The following is a 20,436-nucleotide window of genomic DNA, read 5'->3' as shown; positions in this document are numbered from 1 at the left end:
TTCTAAAAGTTTTTTGTTCGTTATGAAGAAAAAATGCCAATAAATTTATTTATTCCATTCTCTTTGTTCCCAGGTGACGAAAATTCAAAATGAACGACATGGAAGTGGATGGAAAAATTCAAGAAAATTCCAGCACGAGCAGTGAGTATAGATTTTTATAGCCAATATAATAAGTCTAGAGGATTTGGTATTTAGTTACAAGGGCAGTCGCAAGCCATGGTTTGACCAGCGGGCTTAAAATAGATTAAAAAAGGGGAAAGGTGTTGCAGGAAGAAATTTACTTCCGGGATGTTACAGACAGTAGTAAAAAACTTGTAAGAAATAAGGGAACAATAGAAATTTTTTATTTTATGTCAGCAGCCAAAGCCGTGATAATATTTTGCTTAAACTGGGCATATCATAAATTACGCAGAAATTTCAAAGATATGAATTTTAAATATAATTTGGTTGTTTCAGGAAAACGAAAACTTGAGACAGAGCCACAAACTTCGAAGGAGATGAAGAAAATGACATTTGATGATCATTGCGAAAATTTATTAAAGATGAAGCTGAGATACGTTGAAGAGAACAAAGGTGTGATACCCGCTCTCCATTTCGCGGCTCGGGTGTCCGATGTTGACGTTTGTCGACGCCTCGTGGAGCAGGGCGCCGACGTCATGGAGAAATACGGCGTTCAAGACGCCACTCCCCTGCACTACGCCGCCATGAACGCAGCCAATGGCTATAGTCTGATCGACTTCTTCCTTGAAAAAGGGTGCGACATTCAAGCAAGAGATGCTCGTCATGATCGAGCAATCGAATATGCCATCCGAGTTGGAAACTACAAGCTTGCAATGCAAATACATATGCACTTCCGGAAACGCTATTTTGGAGAAGCAACTATTGTTGGTGCTCTACAAATTGCCATTTTAAATAAAAGCTTGGATTTCGCGAAATTCGTCTACAATAATAAGAGACAAGAACTATTGAGCGAACGACCATGTTATTTTAGCATCCTGGAAATGGCGTGTGTAGATGGAGATCTGGAGATGTTCAAGTGGCTGCTGGAAGAAGTCAAAATTGACGTCAACCAGTTCGAGGATAAAGACTGGAAATACCAGATTCTTGAAACCGTTGCCAGGAACGAGTCATGTGAAACTAGTGAGATTATTCGATACTTGTCCTCAAGGTTCGAATTCACCGCTGATGAACAAAGCAAGGCCTATAGGGATGCTTTTTATTATAAAATAGTAAATGAAGATCATCAAATCTTCTTTGCCAAAGACGCAGAAGAGTTGTTCAAGGGATTTGCCGACACAAAGATCCAATATGAAGGCGTTAATTGGCTGCAGTATTGTGTGTCATGGGGCAATCTAGATGCTGCGAAATTTGTGCATGGAAAAGACGGAGAACTCATCAATGAGATCGATGAAAAGGGAGCGACGATTCTCCATCGCGCAGCGAGGCATGGAAAAGTCGAAATGTGTCAGTGGATGATTGACCAGGGCCAAGACATCAACGCCTTGAACCAAAAAACCGGTGCCAACTTCCTCCATTATGCTGCTCAGAACCCCGCCGATGGGAAAAACATCATCAAAACATTTGGAGAGAACCTTCGTGGATACGTGAACCAAAGAGACGTAAATGACTTCACTCCACTTCATTTTGCCATGCTCGACGAAGAATATTTCGAAAAGAGTGTTGCAGAGGCTTTGCTTGAACTTGGAGCCGATTTGAGCGCGAAAAAGGAAGGTCACAATTTGCTTCACTTGTGCATTGTTACGGGCGATTTGGAACGTGTCATATTCGTGCACTTCAAAGACAAAAATCTGATCAAGGAAAGGGGAGGGGGAGGAAAAACCACACTTCACATTGCTGCTGACCACTACCATTATGGAGATATATGCGCATGGCTTGTGGAAGAGGGGTTGGATCCCGAAGAAGTCACCGTCGGAGGAAAAACAGTGCTTGAATCAACTTCCAATGAGAACGCCAAGTGGTTCCTCAATGCAATCAAGAAATATACTTTTTTCTAGAATAAATTCATCGAGTGAAATGTGGCATTTTTCATAACGATATTGTCTGTTGAAGTGTACTTTAATAAAACATGTAAATATTATTCAACAATTTTTATTTTTGAAATTAACACTAATTGAACTGTGAAGTTTATATTTTCTACTTCGAGCAGAATCAAAGATTAGATATATGGCTAGGAAGGAAATTTCCAAAGTATTAGTGTAGCTGTGTAGCTTTCTATGAAGATAATCGACTGTTTTGATAAAAACTTTATTTAACGTAATCAAATTTCAAGTCAGCAATGGGTCTCTATGTACAATAAAATAAACGAAGTGACGCGGGATTCATTCTCCCGCGCGCTATGCGGCTACCGACGCCGTACTTTAGGGCTATTTAGGCAAGCTTAGGGGCGGAAACAGGAGGCGGAGTAGCGGGTGGTCCACATGAGGTAAGAACACTCTACGTGCAAATGGGCCACCATCTGGGCCGTTGGTGTACTCATTCTTCTCGGTTTTTGGCACACTTTGCTGGAGACGCGCTCTACTCGGTCGGCCGGCTTGCCAGTTCTGCGTGCACATGGCGTATTGGCGTGCTCCCTGCGTCTGGATCGCTAGATGGCGTTGAAGCTTGCCAGACGCAGCACATCTCAAAAAAGAAATAATGACAACTAAAATATGCATTTTTCTGAACGTATTTTCCTGATTAATTACTCAAGTCAATTTCGTTTTACGTTTGGAACTTCCCGCCGTACTCCACCAGACGCCATTTCTGCGAGTTGCGTGAATCACTGGCCCCTGGGGAATTTTTCAAAAAATATGGATATTATTTTTAAATTAAAACTATCATAATTACAATTGCAAGTTAGGTTTTGGGTTAGGAATAAAACTAACTTGGCTGAGCTGTATAGCTCCAGCTCTGGACGACTAACTAGAGTGGCCAGGTAGCAAAACTCAGAATCAGAATGATGATATACCCAGAGCAGGCGCGCTTTATTTATACGCTTGTCCCGTACTCCTCATTTACATAGAGACATATAATGGCAGGTTATATCTAGCATGGTGTAGGTCGTCTTAACTCTGAAAAAAGGTCGTCAGGGTAGATCCGGTGGTAAGGCTAAACCAGAGCTTTCGTTTGAGACGACGTGATTTGAAAATTATTAATCCGTCGATTTTTAACACAAAGAAAACCATTTTTTGCTATGCACTTTTCCATTTGGAAAGTGACAATCACGCAGAAAATCGAAATTTTATTTTTCTATGAGCGCTAAAAGCTAAAAAATCAGTCTCCAGACTGGTGTCTCTCGTGTTTGTGCGATGAAACAGTAAAGAGCGCAATCTGGGAATATTTGCATAAGCGTATTATTATTTGAAACAAAATATCAGAAAGCCTCTAGATTTTATTTGAAAATCGAGGGGTTCGTCGTGAATCATGACGAAAAAGGCGGATTATTTTTCACAAACACCCACACCCCGCACACACCTTGGTGTGATGCAAGGGCAGGGGCGCTTTAAGGAAGTGGGGATGAGGTTGCTAAGGGGATAACCTTCTACTTTCTTAGGGGAGTAAAGCTACCCTCTCAAAAGACGGCAGGCACAGGAAGGGGTTAACGTGGAGAACGAGGAGGAGAAAGGACCGTATAAAAACCCGAACAAGGACGGAACGAGGAGAAGCGAAGTCCACGAGTTAAGCGAGTAAGATCTCTGGAGCCAAGTAAATTCGTGTAACTGATTTTGTGTTTGTGTGGGCAGGCCGAAGTCGGATAGCGTAATTATAGACAAGGTAGGTGATCACTTTTGAAGGGCTCGTGGGCAACGCCGAGGACTTAAAGGTAGTTTTTGGGCAGTAAGTTGACGGCCGCCACTTAGGAATCAATTTCTGCCAGTTTCGGCAGTGGCGGAGCGACGTAGGGTTTATGGTCCAGAAGGGAGCGAGAGATATCAGTTCTGAGGCGTCGAAGTGGAATTCGAGTGATCCGCGTTATATTTCTTGTTTGTGTGCTGTTTAGAGTAATTAAATTAAGTCAAATTGTCCTGTTCAGTTGCGCGGGTTTAAATTTGGCTTTCCCTCCTTTGTGCGTAGACATTTTTAGGATATTTGCTCAAGGAATTTCTGAATTTGCTGCAGCTGGCGGTCGTAGAACCCACCGCGAGAAGAGAGGCTTGTGCGTTATAGAAATTGTCGGCCTGAGCTTAGGGAATTTTGAGAAATTTTTCGAATTCTATTTATTTCCTTCTTTCTCGCAACAACCTGCAGCTGCTAGGTGCAGGAGCAGCCAGCTTCCAAAGCGCAGAATGTTCGCTTATGTGTGCGTTTGTGTGATCCTCTCCGCTTTCTGTTGCAGCTGCAGCTGATTGTCAATCAGAGTATCGTGTAGTGGACACGTCTCGGCTTTTAAATCTTCTCTTAACCACATTTTCTCGCCTGCTGCAGCAAAAGTTCTCCGTAAGTCTCTTACTAAATCGCATTTTAAATGTTCATCTTGAGAATTTTACGGTCTGAAATCCAATCGATTAGTCAGAAAGGTATTTTATCCCAAACCTTCTCGTCCCACTAAATCCTCGTATCCGAATTTCTTTTATTAAAAGTAGGCCTTAATTACTGTGACACTTTAATTTGCGTCAAACATAATAATTCATCTCCGAGATCACAAGGAATAATTAAAATTGTAATTATTTCTAAAAACGCATTTGTATTTCTTCCATCCTTGCCAGCCCCTGCTCACTCATATGGCGCGAAACTGCGCCAGCTTAGAAGTTCTACAACCGCACACAGGTGGCAGGTCGATAGCTTTTTAAGCCAATCAGAGGCCGTCTTGGAGTTTGTTGCCGGTTACGCCCACGGGCAGAGGAAGGTGAAGAGGGGCGTATGTGCGGAGTTTTTCGTGGGCGTAACAGGCAACAAACTCCGAGACGGCCTTTGATTGGCTTAAAAAGCTATCGACCTGCCACCTGTGTTTGGCTGCAGAACTTCTTAGCTGGCGCAGATTCGCGCCATATGAGTGAGAATGAGCAGGGGCTGATCCTTGCATGCCCGGCTTGTTTACCTTGTTCGTTATTTTCTGCCCCATGTTATTGGCTTCGCTGCTGCGTAGGCGAGCGTCTCAGGCGCAGAATAGAGCCCTGCACGGGTGTAACAGTGCGAGTTTAAACCCGGGGTTAACCGCACCGCGGAGTTTCTTGGTTTTGTTTTTTGTCATTTCTGGTGAATGTGGTGCGGTTGCGGGTAGAATGGATGCGGCTGCGGTTTTATGCACTAAAAAACCGCGAAAGTTTTTGCGAAGGCTCCAACAGATGGCATAAATATACCACATACTTTCGATTGAAAGGAACTTTGCTCCGAAATTCTAGAATCAATCCTACTACTGTGCATTGTTCAATAAATATTTATTCGTTTGACGTGTGGAAAACCTATATCGGAAGCTAGAGCCTAAAACATATGAAAAATGTAAATTAATTAATTTATTCCATTCTTTTTGTTCCCAGTTGACGAAACAGCAAAATGAGCCTGCAAGAGGAAGAAGAAATTCTAGAAATTTGCAGCTCGATTAGTGAGTATAGATTTTTATAGCTAATATACGAAGTGTCGAGGTTTTGGTATTTGGCCACATGGGCAGTCACAAGCCATGGTTTGACCTGAGGGCTTAAAAAAGATTAAAAAACGGAAATGTGTTGCAGCAAAAATTTACTTCCGGGATGTTACAGACAGTACAGTAAAAAAATTGAAAGGAATAAGGGAACAATAGATATTTTTTGTCAGCAGCTAAAGGCGTTACAAGATTTTGCTTAAACTGGGCTTATCATAAATTACGCAGCAATATCACAGATATAGATTTTAAATATAATTTGGTTGTTTCAGCTGAACTATCTTTTGGGAAAGAGTCGCAAACTTGGAAGGACAAGGACAAGAAGACATTTGATGATAATCGCGAAAATTTATTAAAGTTGAATCTGAGATACGTTGAAGAGAACAAAGGTGAATTACCCGCTCTCCATTTCGCGGCTGCGGTGTCCGATGTTGACGTTTGTCGGCGCCTCGTGGAGCAGGGCGCTGACGTCAACGAAAAATGCAACGTTCGAGGCGCCACTCCCCTGTACTACGCCGCTTTGAACGAAGTCCACGGATTAAGTCTGATCGATTACTTATTCTTTGAAAAAGGGTGCGACGTTGATGGAGAAGATGCTCGTCCTGATCAAGCAATCGGTGATGCCCGCCGGTATAGAGACGTCATTCTTGCAATACGAAAGCAAAAAGATATGTTCAATTCAGGAAATGCAAGTATAAGTATTGCTCAACGTTTTTCCATGATGAAAATTAGGTTGATATTCGCGAAATTGTCGTTCAAGATTAAGAGCCTTGACATATTGAGCGAACACCCAAGTCATTTTAGCATGCTTGAATCGGCTTGCAAGTTTGGAGATCTGGAGATGTGCAAGTGGCTGCTGGAAGATGTCGAAATTGACGTCAACCAGTTCGAGGATGAATACTGGAAAGACCGCATTCTTCAAACTGTTGCCATGAACCTCACACGTGAAACAAGTGTGATTATTCGATACTTGTCCTCAAGGTTCGAATTCACCGCTGATCAACAAAGCAAGGCCTTTAGGTCGGCTTTCTATTATAAAATAGTAAATCATGAAGTCGATATCTTCTGTGCCAAAGACGCAGAAGAGTTGTTCAAGGGATTTGCCGACACAAAGATCAAAATAGGAGGACAAAATTTGCTGCAGTTTTGTGTGAACCGGAACCATCTTGATGCTGCGGAAATCGTGCATGGAAAAGACGGAGAACTCATCAATGAGATCGATGAAGACGGAGCGACGATTCTCCATCGCGCAGCAAGGTTTGGAAACGTCGAAATGTGTCAGTGGCTGATTGACCAGGGCCAAGACATCAAGGCCTTAAACCAAAAAACCGGTACCAACTTCCTCCATTATGCTGCTCAAAACTCCGTCGATGGCGAAAACATCATCAAAACATTCGGAGAGAACCTTCGTGAATACGTGAACCGAACCAACGTGCATGGCTTACGTCCCCTTCATTTGGCCTTGATCAACAAACAAAGAAACTACAAAAGAAATGCAGAGGCTTTGCTTGAAGTCGGTGCCGATTTGAGTTTGAAAATAAAAGGATACAACTTGCTTCACCTCTGCATCGCTTCCAAAAAGTTGGACTGTGTCAAATTCGTGCACAGCAAGAACAAAAATCTGATCAAGGAAAGGGCAAGGAAAGGAGAAACCACACTCGACATTGCTGCTGACTTCTATGATGAAGAAATATACGCATGGCTTGTGGAAGAGGGGCGTGGTCGAACAAAAAATAGAAGAAAAAAAATAAATCGCCTTCGGAGGTAAATCAGTGCTTGAATCCATTTACAGTGAAGAGGCCAAGAAGTTCCTCCGTGATTTTTAGTTTCAAATAACTTTTGAACCAGGAACTATACGTTTTTCGACACATTCATCGTGTATTAAACAGGGAATTTTTCATAACGATAGTTTCCTTTGAACTGTACTTTAATAAAAGATGTAAAAAATATTTTTAATAATTTTTATTTCATCTTTTGACACTAATTGAACTGTGAAGTTGAACTTTTCTACTGAGCGCAGAATCAAAGAATGGATGGATGCGTGGCTTCGAAGAAAATTTCAAAAGTATATTTTCCTTTCTTTCCTGCTGTGTTGCTTTCTATGAAGATCATTGGACTGTTTCTCGCATTAAAAAAATAAAGAGCATTTTGTGAGCAGTCGAAATCAAAATTTCAATACGTTCAATACAAAAAACTATTTTATTATGTTTTTGTAATAAATTTAGGGTTAAAGAACCATTTTTAAAATTGGCATTGTCTTCAACAGGATTTCAGAGCATTTATCGTAGGAGAGAAAGCGAGATTTAGCCAGTACGACTAACAGGAAAGTGGCAGTATTTTGACTCATTACTTGAGTGACCCAGGGCCATTTTTGCCAACGGTAAATTTTCCTTAAATATTCTACAACTAGGCTTTGTTCGCTTTCCCCACTTTGACTTGATCCCGAGCAACCGAGGGGTCACCCCCGGTGGGGAGGGGGAGGTGGATGCCTTAAATGTGCTACGGTGCATCGTTGACCGCGTCCGCGATCTTCGAACAGACGGGGTGAGCAACCCCTACGGGGTGGCAGAGGGACGGAAGCGTCGGCGCTCGACGCAGGAGGTTGCCAAAGTGCGGCGAGCCGCCCCTTGCTTGAGTCGAAAATGCGACTAAAAATCGTCTAAGTGCCGTTTCGTCGGACGCGCGTCCGCCTTTTCGTCCGCCTTTTACGCGCGACGCGACGCTACGGTGCGTCACCGACCACGTCCGCGATCGTCGGGGTACAGGGGTGAATCATCCCTACGGGGTCGCGGAGGGATGACAATGTCGGCGCTCGACGCAGCAGGGTGCCAAAGTGCGAGCGCGCGACCGCGGCACGCTGCTATAAATTTTCAAAGTCCGCTCCGATGCGACGCGCGGTGGCATTTTCGGTCGCCGTTTACGCGCGAAGCAACGCTGGGACGGGCCGCCGACCGCGTTCCCGATGATCAGGGTACAGGGGTGAATGATCCCTACGGGGTGGCGGAGGGACAAAAGCGTCGGTGCTCGTCGCAGAAGGGCGCGAATGGGCGAGCGCGCGTCCGCCGAGCGTACCGAACCGCGGCAATTCGATTAATTATTCAAATTAATTCGATAGCCCCTACGGCGCCGCAACCACGGCGGCTCCGGCCTCCGCTCGCCGTTGATGGACGCCGCCCATCGTCGACGTGGCGGCGCCGGTAACGCCGGCAGCGACAATTCCCGCGAAACGGGCGTCGGAAGCGGTCGGAGCGCCCAGAAGGCCCCCGGGGGACTTATCCGGGCGGCGGCGACTACGGCTCCGCGTAGCGGATCGTCGACGCCACCCGGGCCGATAAAATCACGTTTTTCCCTTCGCACGTAATTCCGCCGCGGCGCCGCGAAGATGCGACGAACACGCGAGAGCGGAGGGAGAAAGTCAGGTATCAATAAAGGCGTCTCGCGAGCGCACAACCTGCTCGCACACACACTTTCGCTCTCCTGACGGCACGCGAGCAAGAGGGTAAAATTCTCTCGCTCCCCCGCTCGTCCCTCTGACTGGTATTTCAATATAAAAGTCATATTAAAAATTAGACGGTTAATTGTCTTCTCTTTCTCGTATTTTTAATTAATTGATTTTGCATTTCAATTCATTTCGTCGACTCTTTTTTTAAGAAAAAGATTATCATGAGCTTTTATTATTTCTTCTTCCTGAACAATTAATATTTTTTGCTTTTTCCGTGCACGATATTCACCCCTTCAATGTCGCTCTGCAAGACGCAGAAAGGGCAGCGACCCTGAATTTACAGGACTCTGTTTTATCACCAGGGTAACTGGCGTAGCGCTGGGGCCGTGCAGCTGCCCTGCTCGCGCATCGCACTCGCATTCGCCTCCGCTGCAGTCGGCGAAGGAGATCTCTCCTCACACTCACACTTTACAGTTCGCAGCGATCGCCTCTTTCCTTGAAACTTCGCTGCTGATATCAATTCTCCTGTCGCGGCATCAGTTATATTCGTAAGTCGCTTTTTTTCTTAAGGTTTTTTATTTTAAATTTTTTTAATTCATCTGCTTCTCACTTACAAATATTGCTTATGTTTTATCTCTGATTTTCGTCTCTTTGTTTGTAAAAAAAGCACTTTGCGATTCTTCGTTAAGGGTAGGTTGAACGAAAAAACGGTCGGCGACGGTGTAAAAGAGACTGTGCTGTCGGAAGAATCGCGAAAATTTGCTCCGGTACCCTGAAAAAAGGTCTGCAGGGTAGAATACGTGGTAGGTCTAACAAAGACCTTTCGTTTGAGATATCATGACTTGAAATCCATTAATCCGTCGATTTTTAACACAAAGAAACCCATTTTTTGCTCTGCACTTTTCCAGGCGGGTAGCGACAATAACGCAAAAAATCGAAATTTAATTATTCTATGAAAGCGAAAAAGCCAAAAATCGGTCACCAGACTGCCGTTTAGCCTGTTTGTGCGATGAAACATTAAAGAGCGCAATGTGGGACTATTTGCATCAGCGTGTTATTATTTGAAACAAAATATCAGAGAGCCTCTAGATTTGATTTGAAAATCGAGGGGTTCGTCGTGAATCATGACCAAAAAGGCAGCTTCTTTTCCCCAAACACCCAAACCCCGCACACACCTGCAGCTGCTACGTGCAGGAGCAGCCAGATTTCAAAGCGCAGAAAAAGGTTGCTTTTGTGTGCGTGTGTGTGTGATTCTCTCTGCTTTCTGTTGCAGCTTCAGCTTACTGTCAATCAGAGCATCGAGCAGTGCACACGTCGTCGGCTTCGCTCTTCTCTCAATCACATTTTCTCGCCTGTAGCAGCTTCAGTTCTCCGTAAGTCTCTAACTAAATCGCATTTTAAATATTCATCTTGAGAATAATCGGTCTGAATTCCAATCAATTAGTCAGTAAGTTATTTTATCCCAAACCTTCTCGTCCCACTAAATCCTCGTATCCGAATTTCTTCTAATAAAAGTAGGCCTTAATTACTGTGACACTTTAATTGCGTCAAACATAATAATTACTCTCCGAGATAACAAGGCAGCATTGAAATTGTAATTATTTCTAAAAACGCATTTGTTTTTCTTGCATCCTTCCATGCTCGGCTTTTGTACCTTGTTCGTTATTTTCTCCCCCATTTTAATGGCTTCGCTGCTGCGTATGCGAGCGTCTCATGCGCGGTAGAGCACTGTGCGGTGTCAATTTTCATTACCATGCGGTATTCGCATTTTTTAAATCAAAAACCACAACCGCATCGGTCTTGACCAAAATCGTAGTTGCGGTAACCGCAAAATTACCGCAAAACCACAATCGATTTAATGTTTTAGAACAAAATAGTTTTCTTTTGGCAAGGCTTAAATTTCATTATTTTTGCGTGCAACTCCAAATCTCGGGTTTTAACCCCATCATATTTGCTAAAACTTTTCACCGTTAGACTCGTCTTGACCTCCCCTGAGCAGCTGAAGGGTTTAGGGGTTCTTACCCTCCACCCCGATACTTTAAACCCTTCGGAAATGAATAAAATTTTATAGCTCTGGATAATTTTAATAATTTACATTTTTTAATTTTGGTTGATTTTACGGGGTGGTAATTCAGTAGGAATATAGGATGATTTTAAATGTTTTGAAGCCAAGTCGATGAAAATGGGAGCATGTTAATTTTTTAGATTATAATTTTAGCAATGGGGTTGAAAGGGGATGAGGGTAAGCTCCCCCTAAACAATTTGGCTGTTTAGCGGAGGTCAAGGCGAGTCTATCGGTGGGAAATTTTTGCAATTCTGATAATTAGAAACCGAGATTTAGACGTTCAAAGAACCCAAAAAGTGGATAAATGTCATTTATTGAAATTTATGAAATGATTATCAAGATATACTAAAAAAATAACGCCATTCTGAAAAATTTGGCCTGGTTTTTTATTGCGAGCACACATTTAAGTGGCTCTTGATCCGATCAACTTTGTAATATCCCTATGCTATTTCAGCATATTATAAAATAAATTTTCGCAATTAATAATAGAATGGATAGGTAATTAAATTGATAAGAAGGGAATAATTAGATACCAAACTCAATACTTGTGCAATGATTAATGAGCAAACGTGGTGACCAGATGTCGATAAAATAACACAACAATGTAGCCGGAAGAAGATAATTTCTTTTGTAAATGTGAAACCGTGGTACAAGGCCAAAACGACAGTTTCTCGGAAGCATCCCTTAAGAAAGGTCTATTGTATTAAGATCAGCAGGGTTTATTTTATCCATACACATTGTTCCATCATAAAAAAGGACATTGTCCACATGTAAATTGCAAGGAACCCAAATTCGACACGTACATCTGGTTGTTTGTAGAAGCAACAATAACAGCAATGTAGATTTATGACCATGTGAGGGAGTGTGACCCGTGTGACAGGACGCTGGGCTTGTGGTAGAGAGTAGGACACATAATTAGCGAGTCTACCAATGAGTGCATCGAGAAGAAGGACAAGATTCACTATTGGCTATTTCTTTCACCAACCAAATTTAAGATGTTTTCGGACGTGAGGAGAGCAGCTCTTCGTCCGAGGAAGGCAACAGCAGTCTTTTGAGACACCCCTGACTAAGAAGTCAAATCCTTGTCTTCTCAGTCAGTCCAAGTGAAGTGAAAGTGCTAACAGAGGCCACGGACTTAGCAAATAGGCCCGATCAGCACCTGTGGTTACTGAGTTCTGGATACAGGTTTTCAAGTGGGTTTTCCTGTGTCTGCGTCAAATCCAAATGGACAGAACTACTTTTCCTGCTCCCACACAGGAAAGGTGTAAGACAGCCACGATCTTCAACTAAATAGCCACAAGGACACTGTAAGAACATTTCTGCACCAGCAGAAGACAGCGCTTGCAAGGCCAGCACTAGAAGCAGGCAGCGAGAGCACAGCCAACTCATCTGTGAGTGACAAACAAACTTATCACACGTAAAAAGGTCATCTAAACTGTGAGTACACAACCAAGCCGCGAAGGAGTGCCTAAAGGACACAAAGTGAAAGACACACGAAGTTTAAACGCGCGAATTCGGGAAAGAACATTAATTTGTAAAATCATATGCACAAGTATTGAGATTCTTGATTGATCAATATACGTATTGAAACCGATCCATTCAGCTTTTATTTACTGCATGATCCTGCTTAACCATCTAAATCTGCTTTAATTAATTCTTCAATAATTAGTCGGTAATTGTCTTGATTAGTCAAGGAAACCAGAGGAATTGCTAATTAAACATTAATTTCACCCGAAAGTCTAGCAATCAACAGGAATCTTCACCTTAAAATTTCTACGGGTATTTTATTAATCACCGTAAGATTCACCTTGCTAAAAGAGACATTACACGATTTTGGTCCTCCGGGCCGGATGCACTCTTCTTCATTAAGAGTGTAAACGTGCCAGAATAAGTTATATTTTCCTTGCGAGCCGTTTGCGTATTATTTCAAAATGAACGCAAATGCGCTAAAGGAAAAGTGAAGCCGGATCACTCCTTTTCATTAAGAGTGAAACTAGCCAGAAAATAAATTATATATCCTTGCTGACTGGATTGCTCTCTTGTTCAGAAGAAGCGAAACGAGCCAACTTAAAGGCTGGGTCGTTCTTTGCATTGAGAGCGAAACAAACCAGAAAATAAAATATTTTCCTAGAGCTGGTCGGATACACACTTTATAAAAAAGGTGTAAACGAGCTTATATTAATAATTATATTTTCCCAGCAAGCAATTTGCGTATTCTTTAAAAATGAACGCAAATGTGCTAATTAAATGTGAAAGCAGATCGTGCATGGACATGGCAGATAGAATTAAAAGAGAACCCGACTGCAGCCAAAATAGAGCTGCATGGGATAAAAGCAGATGGCACAGTGGGAAACAGAACAATGTGGTTGAAATTACGCATATAGCAGTTCGTGAAAAGATTTTTACTGAAACGTTCAGATCAGAATTTGAGAATGAATCACTCAGTATGTACTTTGATCGCCAATACGAGAGATTAGTTGAATACTACCCAGAAATGACTATCTCAGAAATTCTTTTGAGGATGAAATCTTCCATGCCAGAAAACATCGCGAAAGCGCTTGTTTATAGAAAAATTGTAAACATTGAAAATTTACAAGAGTACTTAAAAGAGTTAGATGAATTAGAGAAACTCTTAATAGAGAGAAGAAGGCCCCTATGGCAAGAAAATTTAGAAAAGAAAAATGATGGGGAACAATTCCCACAGAAGTTGAACGCCCGCGCGCGTCGAAGGATTCGAAGACAAAATCTAACCAATAAGCTAGAAACTAAATATCAGACTGTAAATTGCATTAAAAATGCCAGTTCTGCCACTCAGAGTGGCAAAAGTAAACCTTAAAAACACCAACAACAAATAGTACCTCGCCATGACCACTTTGGTAAACAGAGTGAAATAACTTTCAAAAAATACCGTAAAACTGGAATATCCAAATCTCGTGGCAGAAAACGTAAAATTGATAATCATGAGAGTCGAAATTCGAGTCATGAAAATCCTAAAGCAGAGTTTTCCGCGTTTGGGTTGCACGGTACCGTCCCCTTCAGGGAATAATGCGCAGGGGATACAAGGTCAGGGTGGCACCGACAATACTTCTCTAAGTGCTAATGCTAGTCGCGAAACCGAGGGAAGAATTGATGAAATAATCAAATCCAGTTAAATTTAGACCTAAATTGAAACTTTCTGAAATTAGTTGCAATATTGGCAAACTCAAAATTATTAGCATTTATAGATTGACTCTGAAGCGGAGATCTCTTACATATCATCAGATTTATATGCACAATTAAAAGCAAACCAAATACATTTTGAGCTTATACCAGTTGCAAAGTCCTTCATCAAAGGAGCAACAGGAGTTAGAAGTAAGAGAGTCAAATGCTAAATTTTCGTTCCTCTTACATTCATTAACAAAAAGTAATTCTAAATTCACATTCCTGTGTGGTAGAAAGAGAAGCAATTCCAATATTGCTTGGTTACAATTTACTTTATGCACAACAGTCAATTATTTATTGGCATAGAAAAAACAAACATTCTCGATTTCATTAGATAAAAGAAAAGAGAGTTATTGCATTTCAAACAACCAGCAGATCATTATAAATACATAGAAGAATTAGTCCTTTCCCTAGAACATAAAGTACAAAATGAATATTTCAAAATTCAACCTTCGGGTAAATTACAGATAAAAGCTGGGAGAATGACTTAGTATATTTTGATTTGGCAAGTAAAGTGACAAATTTATTTCCTACCGAACAGGAAATTGTAAATACTGTAAAGTAACTGTGACTTGCTTAAGCAGCGACAAAGAAACCAATTACATGATCTACTCTTTGAGTACAGAGATATTTTGTCGCGCAAGCCGAGATGCTTAAAGGGATTCCATTACGAGATTAAAATCAAAACACACGATTTTGCATGTGGATCCAAACAAACCGTTTGTAGTTGAAACCGATGCTTCCACCACCGGAATAGGAGGATTAATATATCAGATCGACGATAATGGAAAGAGCAAGCGACTCATTGCTTTTTGTAGCAAAATTATCAATGAAACCTTTTGTTTAATTAACATGAGGAGAAATGTACAAAGGGTTATTGAGAGATGTGAAATCTGTCAAAAGACCAAGGTCTTAAATATAAATTTCACGGGAGAAATGCAACCAATTTTAGCCACCACGCAGCGTGAAATGGTTGCAGCAGATCTGTACGGAAAGTTGCACACCGGACGCGTTTGGATAAAATACAGCTTAGTACTTTACGACGTCTTTACTAAATTTGTAGTACTGTACATTCTCAGACAAGAAACTGCGATAAAAATCGTAAGGAAAATACAAGACTATGTTCTTGAATATGGTCAAATCAAATCTATTTTGACAGACAATGGCCCGCAATTTGCTTCAAAATAGTGGGGAAAAGAAATGAAAGCCATGAACATCACTGCAAAATTCATTTCAAAATACAATCCAGCTGGTAATCCATCAGAAAGAATTATGCGGGAATTAGGGCGAACTTTCAGAGCCTATTGCAATTAGAGACACACTTCTTGGGTACAGGTGGTTCCAAAAATACAGGAGTGGATAAATGTCACTGTCAACAGCAGTACAAACAAAACACCGCATGAACTAATGCTAAATGAAAAACCTATTAGAGCGATAAAAATTCTCATCGATTTTCCTAAAAATGAAAAGTCGGACAGTTTGCAACAAGTCCGAATAGAAGCAAATGAGCATTTGATGAAGAAAGCAAAAGAAAGAAAAAATTACTTTGATAGAAGATGTGGTAAACACAGCTTCAAAGTTGGAGACTTAGTTCTATACAAACAAAGAAAGCTTTCAAACAAGGAAAATCGAGTGATTAAAAAAAATTCTTTAATCTGTATGAAGACCCTTACACAATAATTGAAACTCCAATGACAAATGCGTTTGTAATTAAATAAAAAATAAATAAATAAGTAAAAATGACGGTTCCATTGAGGGACCGGAGAATGCAAAGGATTTGCGTCCTTTTCTTGAATAAGATATTTGCTGTGTTGCAAATTATATAGTTAATAAAAAAATATAACAGCAGACCGAATATTATTCCTTTTAAAAGGAGAAAGTAAAAAAGGATGAAAGGAGAAGCGGAAGCATTCTTCAGCCTTTAGTCGCAATAACCCAACAAGGGATGTTCTGTGTGCCACAGCGGGCATTCTGTGCCGGCATGTGGTGCATGAATAGCGTTATAAATATAGCCTTTTAAAGTTTAAAAGGCAGTCTGCTACTTTAAATCAGCTATTTCAATAATACCTTCAATAATGCCTCCAATGTTTTCAAAAGGAAGAAGTGCAAATTAAGATATGCATTTGAAGGCCTGCGCAACCTTCAGATTGCATATGTTAAATTGTTACTTAAATAATCATGAAACACAAACATTTACATGTAGATATACAATAAAAAATATAGGGTGCTCCGGAATTCGTTCTGTGATGCATCAGTGTGCTCCAGACTTCGTTCTGATGTTGCATATGAAAAAGATATATAGCTGTAGTGTGCTCCGGACTTCGTTCTGATGTTGCATATGAAAAAGATATAAAGCTATAGTGTGCTCCAGACTTCGTTCTGATGTAGCATATGAAAAAAATAATAGATAGCTATAGTGTGCTCCAGACTTCGTTCTGATGTTGCATATGAAAAAGATATATAGCTGTAGTGTGCTCCGGACTTCGTTCTGATGTTGCATATGAAAAAGATATATAGCTATAGTGTGCTCCAGAATTCGTTCTGATGTTGCATACGGAAAAAAATATATATCTGTGGTGTGCTCCAGAATTCGTTCTGATGTTGCATACGGAAAAAATATATAGCTATAATGTGCTCCAGAATTCGTTCTGAGATGTTGCATATGAAAAGAATATATAGCTATAATAATGTGCTCCAGAATTCGTTCTGAGATGTTGCATATGAAAAAAAATATATAGCTATAATGTGCTCCAGAATTCGTTCTGATGTTGCATATGAAAAAATATCTATCTGTGGTGTGCTCCAGAATTCGTTCTGATGTTGCATACGGAAATAAATATATAGCTATAATGTGCTCCAGAATTCGTTCTGAGATGTTGCATATGAAAAAAAATATATAGCTATAATGTGCTCCAGAATTCGTTCTGATGTTGCATATGAAAAAATATCTATCTGTGGTGTGCTCCAGAATTCGTTCTGATGTTGCATACGGAAATAAATATATAGCTATAATGTGCTCCAGAATTCGTTCTGAGATGTTGCATATGAAAAACAATATATAGCTATAATGTGCTCCAGAATTTGTTCTGATGTTGCATAAAAAAAAATATAATCATACAAAGGTGCTCCGGAAGTTTTCTGATGATGCATCTAATATATACATAAACAAACACATGAGTGCTCCAGAATTCGTTCTGTCGATGCATCGAAGATATCTACAGCAAAATGTTTGTGTCTTTAAAAAAAATAATATATATATAAATCTATAGTGTGCTCCGGAATTTGTTCTGATGCTGCATACAATAAAATTATAATCATACAAAGGTGCTCCGGAATTTTCTGATGATGCATCTAAGATACACATAAACAAATATGAGTGCTCCAGAATTCGTTCTGTTGATGCATCGAAGATATCTAAATGTTTGTGTCTCTAGCAGACACAAGAAAAAAATGGAATTGTGAGTTATGTTTCGGCATAGCTTGCAAAAGAAATTTTGCAACTTGTGAATTGTGCTTCGGCGCAGTTCGAAAAAAAAACATTTTATAATGTGTTGCACAATGAATGATGAACTAATATTAATTTTGTTGGGAACATACAGATTACCATTTAACATCAGAAATGTTAATAGTAAAATTAAATTGATGATATTGAATCGCTCTAGGAAACAGTAAAATAAGAAGAGATTATATCTATTAATTTAAAAGCAGTAACCAGCTAAAAGTTAGGATTGTTAGTTGAAAAATGCCACACTATAGATCTAAGCGAAAATTAGATATATCCTATGATGAAAGGAAAATTAGAATAAAATTGTTTTTCAATCCTATTCTAATTTTGGGTGGCATGTAATATCCCTATGCTATTTCAGCATATTATAAAATAAATTTTCGCAATTAATAATAGAATGGATAGGTAATTAAATTGATAAGAAGGGAATAATTAGATACCAAACTCAATACTTGTGCAATGATTAATGAGCAAACGTGGTGACCAGATGTCGATAAAATAACACAACAATGTAGCCGGAAGAAGATAATTTCTTTTGTAAATGTGAAACCGTGGTACAAGGCCAAAACGACAGTTTCTCGGAAGCATCCCTTAAGAAAGGTCTATTGTATTAAGATCAGCAGGGTTTATTTTATCCATACACATTGTTCCATCATAAAAAAGGACATTGTCCACATGTAAATTGCAAGGAACCCAAATTCGACACGTACATCTGGTTGTTTGTAGAAGCAACAATAACAGCAATGTAGATTTATGACCATGTGAGGGAGTGTGACCCGTGTGACAGGACGCTGGGCTTGTGGTAGAGAGTAGGACACATAATTAGCGAGTCTACCAATGAGTGCATCGAGAAGAAGGACAAGATTCACTATTGGCTATTTCTTTCACCAACCAAATTTAAGATGTTTTCGGACGTGAGGAGAGCAGCTCTTCGTCCGAGGAAGGCAACAGCAGTCTTTTGAGACACCCCTGACTAAGAAGTCAAATCCTTGTCTTCTCAGTCAGTCCAAGTGAAGTGAAAGTGCTAACAGAGGCCACGGACTTAGCAAATAGGCCCGATCAGCACCTGTGGTTACTGAGTTCTGGATACAGGTTTTCAAGTGGGTTTTCCTGTGTCTGCGTCAAATCCAAATGGACAGAACTACTTTTCCTGCTCCCACACAGGAAAGGTGTAAGACAGCCACGATCTTCAACTAAATAGCCACAAGGACACTGTAAGAACATTTCTGCACCAGCAGAAGACAGCGCTTGCAAGGCCAGCACTAGAAGCAGGCAGCGAGAGCACAGCCAACTCATCTGTGAGTGACAAACAAACTTATCACACGTAAAAAGGTCATCTAAACTGTGAGTACACAACCAAGCCGCGAAGGAGTGCCTAAAGGACACAAAGTGAAAGACACACGAAGTTTAAACGCGCGAATTCGGGAAAGAACATTAATTTGTAAAATCATATGCACAAGTATTGAGATTCTTGATTGATCAATATACGTATTGAAACCGATCCATTCAGCTTTTATTTACTGCATGATCCTGCTTAACCATCTAAATCTGCTTTAATTAATTCTTCAATTATTAGTCGGTAATTGTCTTGATTAGTCAAGGAAACCAGAGGAATTGCTAATTAAACATTAATTTCACCCGAGAGTCTAGCAATCAACAGGAATCTTCACCTTAAAATTTCTACAGGTATTTTATTAATCACCGTAAGATTCACCTTGCTAAAAGAGACATTACACGATGTCCACTAAAAGAAGCCCGTGTATTGAATTTATGTTGCATCAATAACGTTGCAGTAGTTGATTAGCTTGATATTAGATTTAACACGAAATTTATTCAAAGAAAGGAGATTTTTTTTTAATTTTTTTAATTTTATAAAGTGCCCATTCCCAGATATTACAACAGCGTTATACATCTGTTGTTCTGACTTCCTTGAAGACACATGTCATTGCTCTACTTTTCTAAAAACTAATTTATTTCATTCGTCATCGGGCTGCGGACTGCTCGGCGCGCACATCACGCGTGATGATCCCCGCTGCTGGGCGAGTGCACACACACACACACACGTCGTGCGGGCGAGCGAGAGCGGCGCAGCGCCCCTCAATAATTTTATTTACAGCACGCAATTTTTGTGAGGTATTTCGCCGCGCGTAACTGTAGAATTACGAATTGCCTACCTGAAAAATAAGGTGAAAACATTGCCTGCAAGAATCTGGTAAAAATTGAAGAAAACTGCATTTTACCACCGCACTGAATTCTTTTAAATGTTTTTTTTGTAATCCTGACTTTCGGCTAGAGGTCTTTTTTACTCAAATTTTGAGCCAGCCGAAGCCGCCAGTTTTGGCGAGCCGCGCCAGCCAGCCGAGTAATGTTTTAAAAACTGCGACTTCCATTGCAAAATGCCACAGAAGATTTTGCATAAAAATTTCAGGAAGATTAATTTCTTAAAAAAGATCCAAACTATTTAAGTCGAAAAAATAGGAATTTTTCCAATTTCGCTATTTTTGCAACTCGAAATCTAGGGTGCTAACCAGGGCTGGGTAATTCCCGGGGAGATTCCCAATTCCTAAACTTACCAGTTTTGTGCTGTTTTTTACACGTCGTGGCAAAAATATTGAATAAATTTAATGCCCTATATGGAGAGGGAA

General features: G+C 40.5%; 2 protein-coding genes across 2 annotated transcripts in view; both read left to right on the top strand.

The window, feature by feature from the left end:
* The first annotated feature begins 542 nt into the window (after positions 1-542).
* On the top strand, positions 543-2,015 carry LOC135943809 (putative ankyrin repeat protein RF_0381). The gene has a single exon (XM_065490475.1). It carries the CDS (start codon positions 543-545, stop codon positions 2,013-2,015), a length of 1,473 nt encoding a protein of 490 aa, XP_065346547.1.
* Positions 2,016-5,493: 3,478 nt separating this feature from the next.
* LOC135943808 (uncharacterized) overlaps positions 5,494-20,436 on the top strand; it is a 45,057-nt gene continuing 30,114 nt past the window's right edge. The window contains exons 1-2 of the mRNA XM_065490474.1: positions 5,494-5,542; positions 5,851-7,299. Coding sequence (XP_065346546.1) covers positions 5,494-5,542; positions 5,851-7,299 — 1,498 coding nt within the window. The remainder of the gene's footprint in view (positions 5,543-5,850; positions 7,300-20,436) is intronic.

This window comes from Cloeon dipterum, chromosome 4 (assembly GCF_949628265.1).
Source record: "Cloeon dipterum chromosome 4, ieCloDipt1.1, whole genome shotgun sequence".
Classification (NCBI taxonomy): Eukaryota; Metazoa; Arthropoda; class Insecta; order Ephemeroptera; family Baetidae; genus Cloeon; species Cloeon dipterum.
This window is presented reverse-complemented; position numbering and strand designations above follow the sequence as displayed.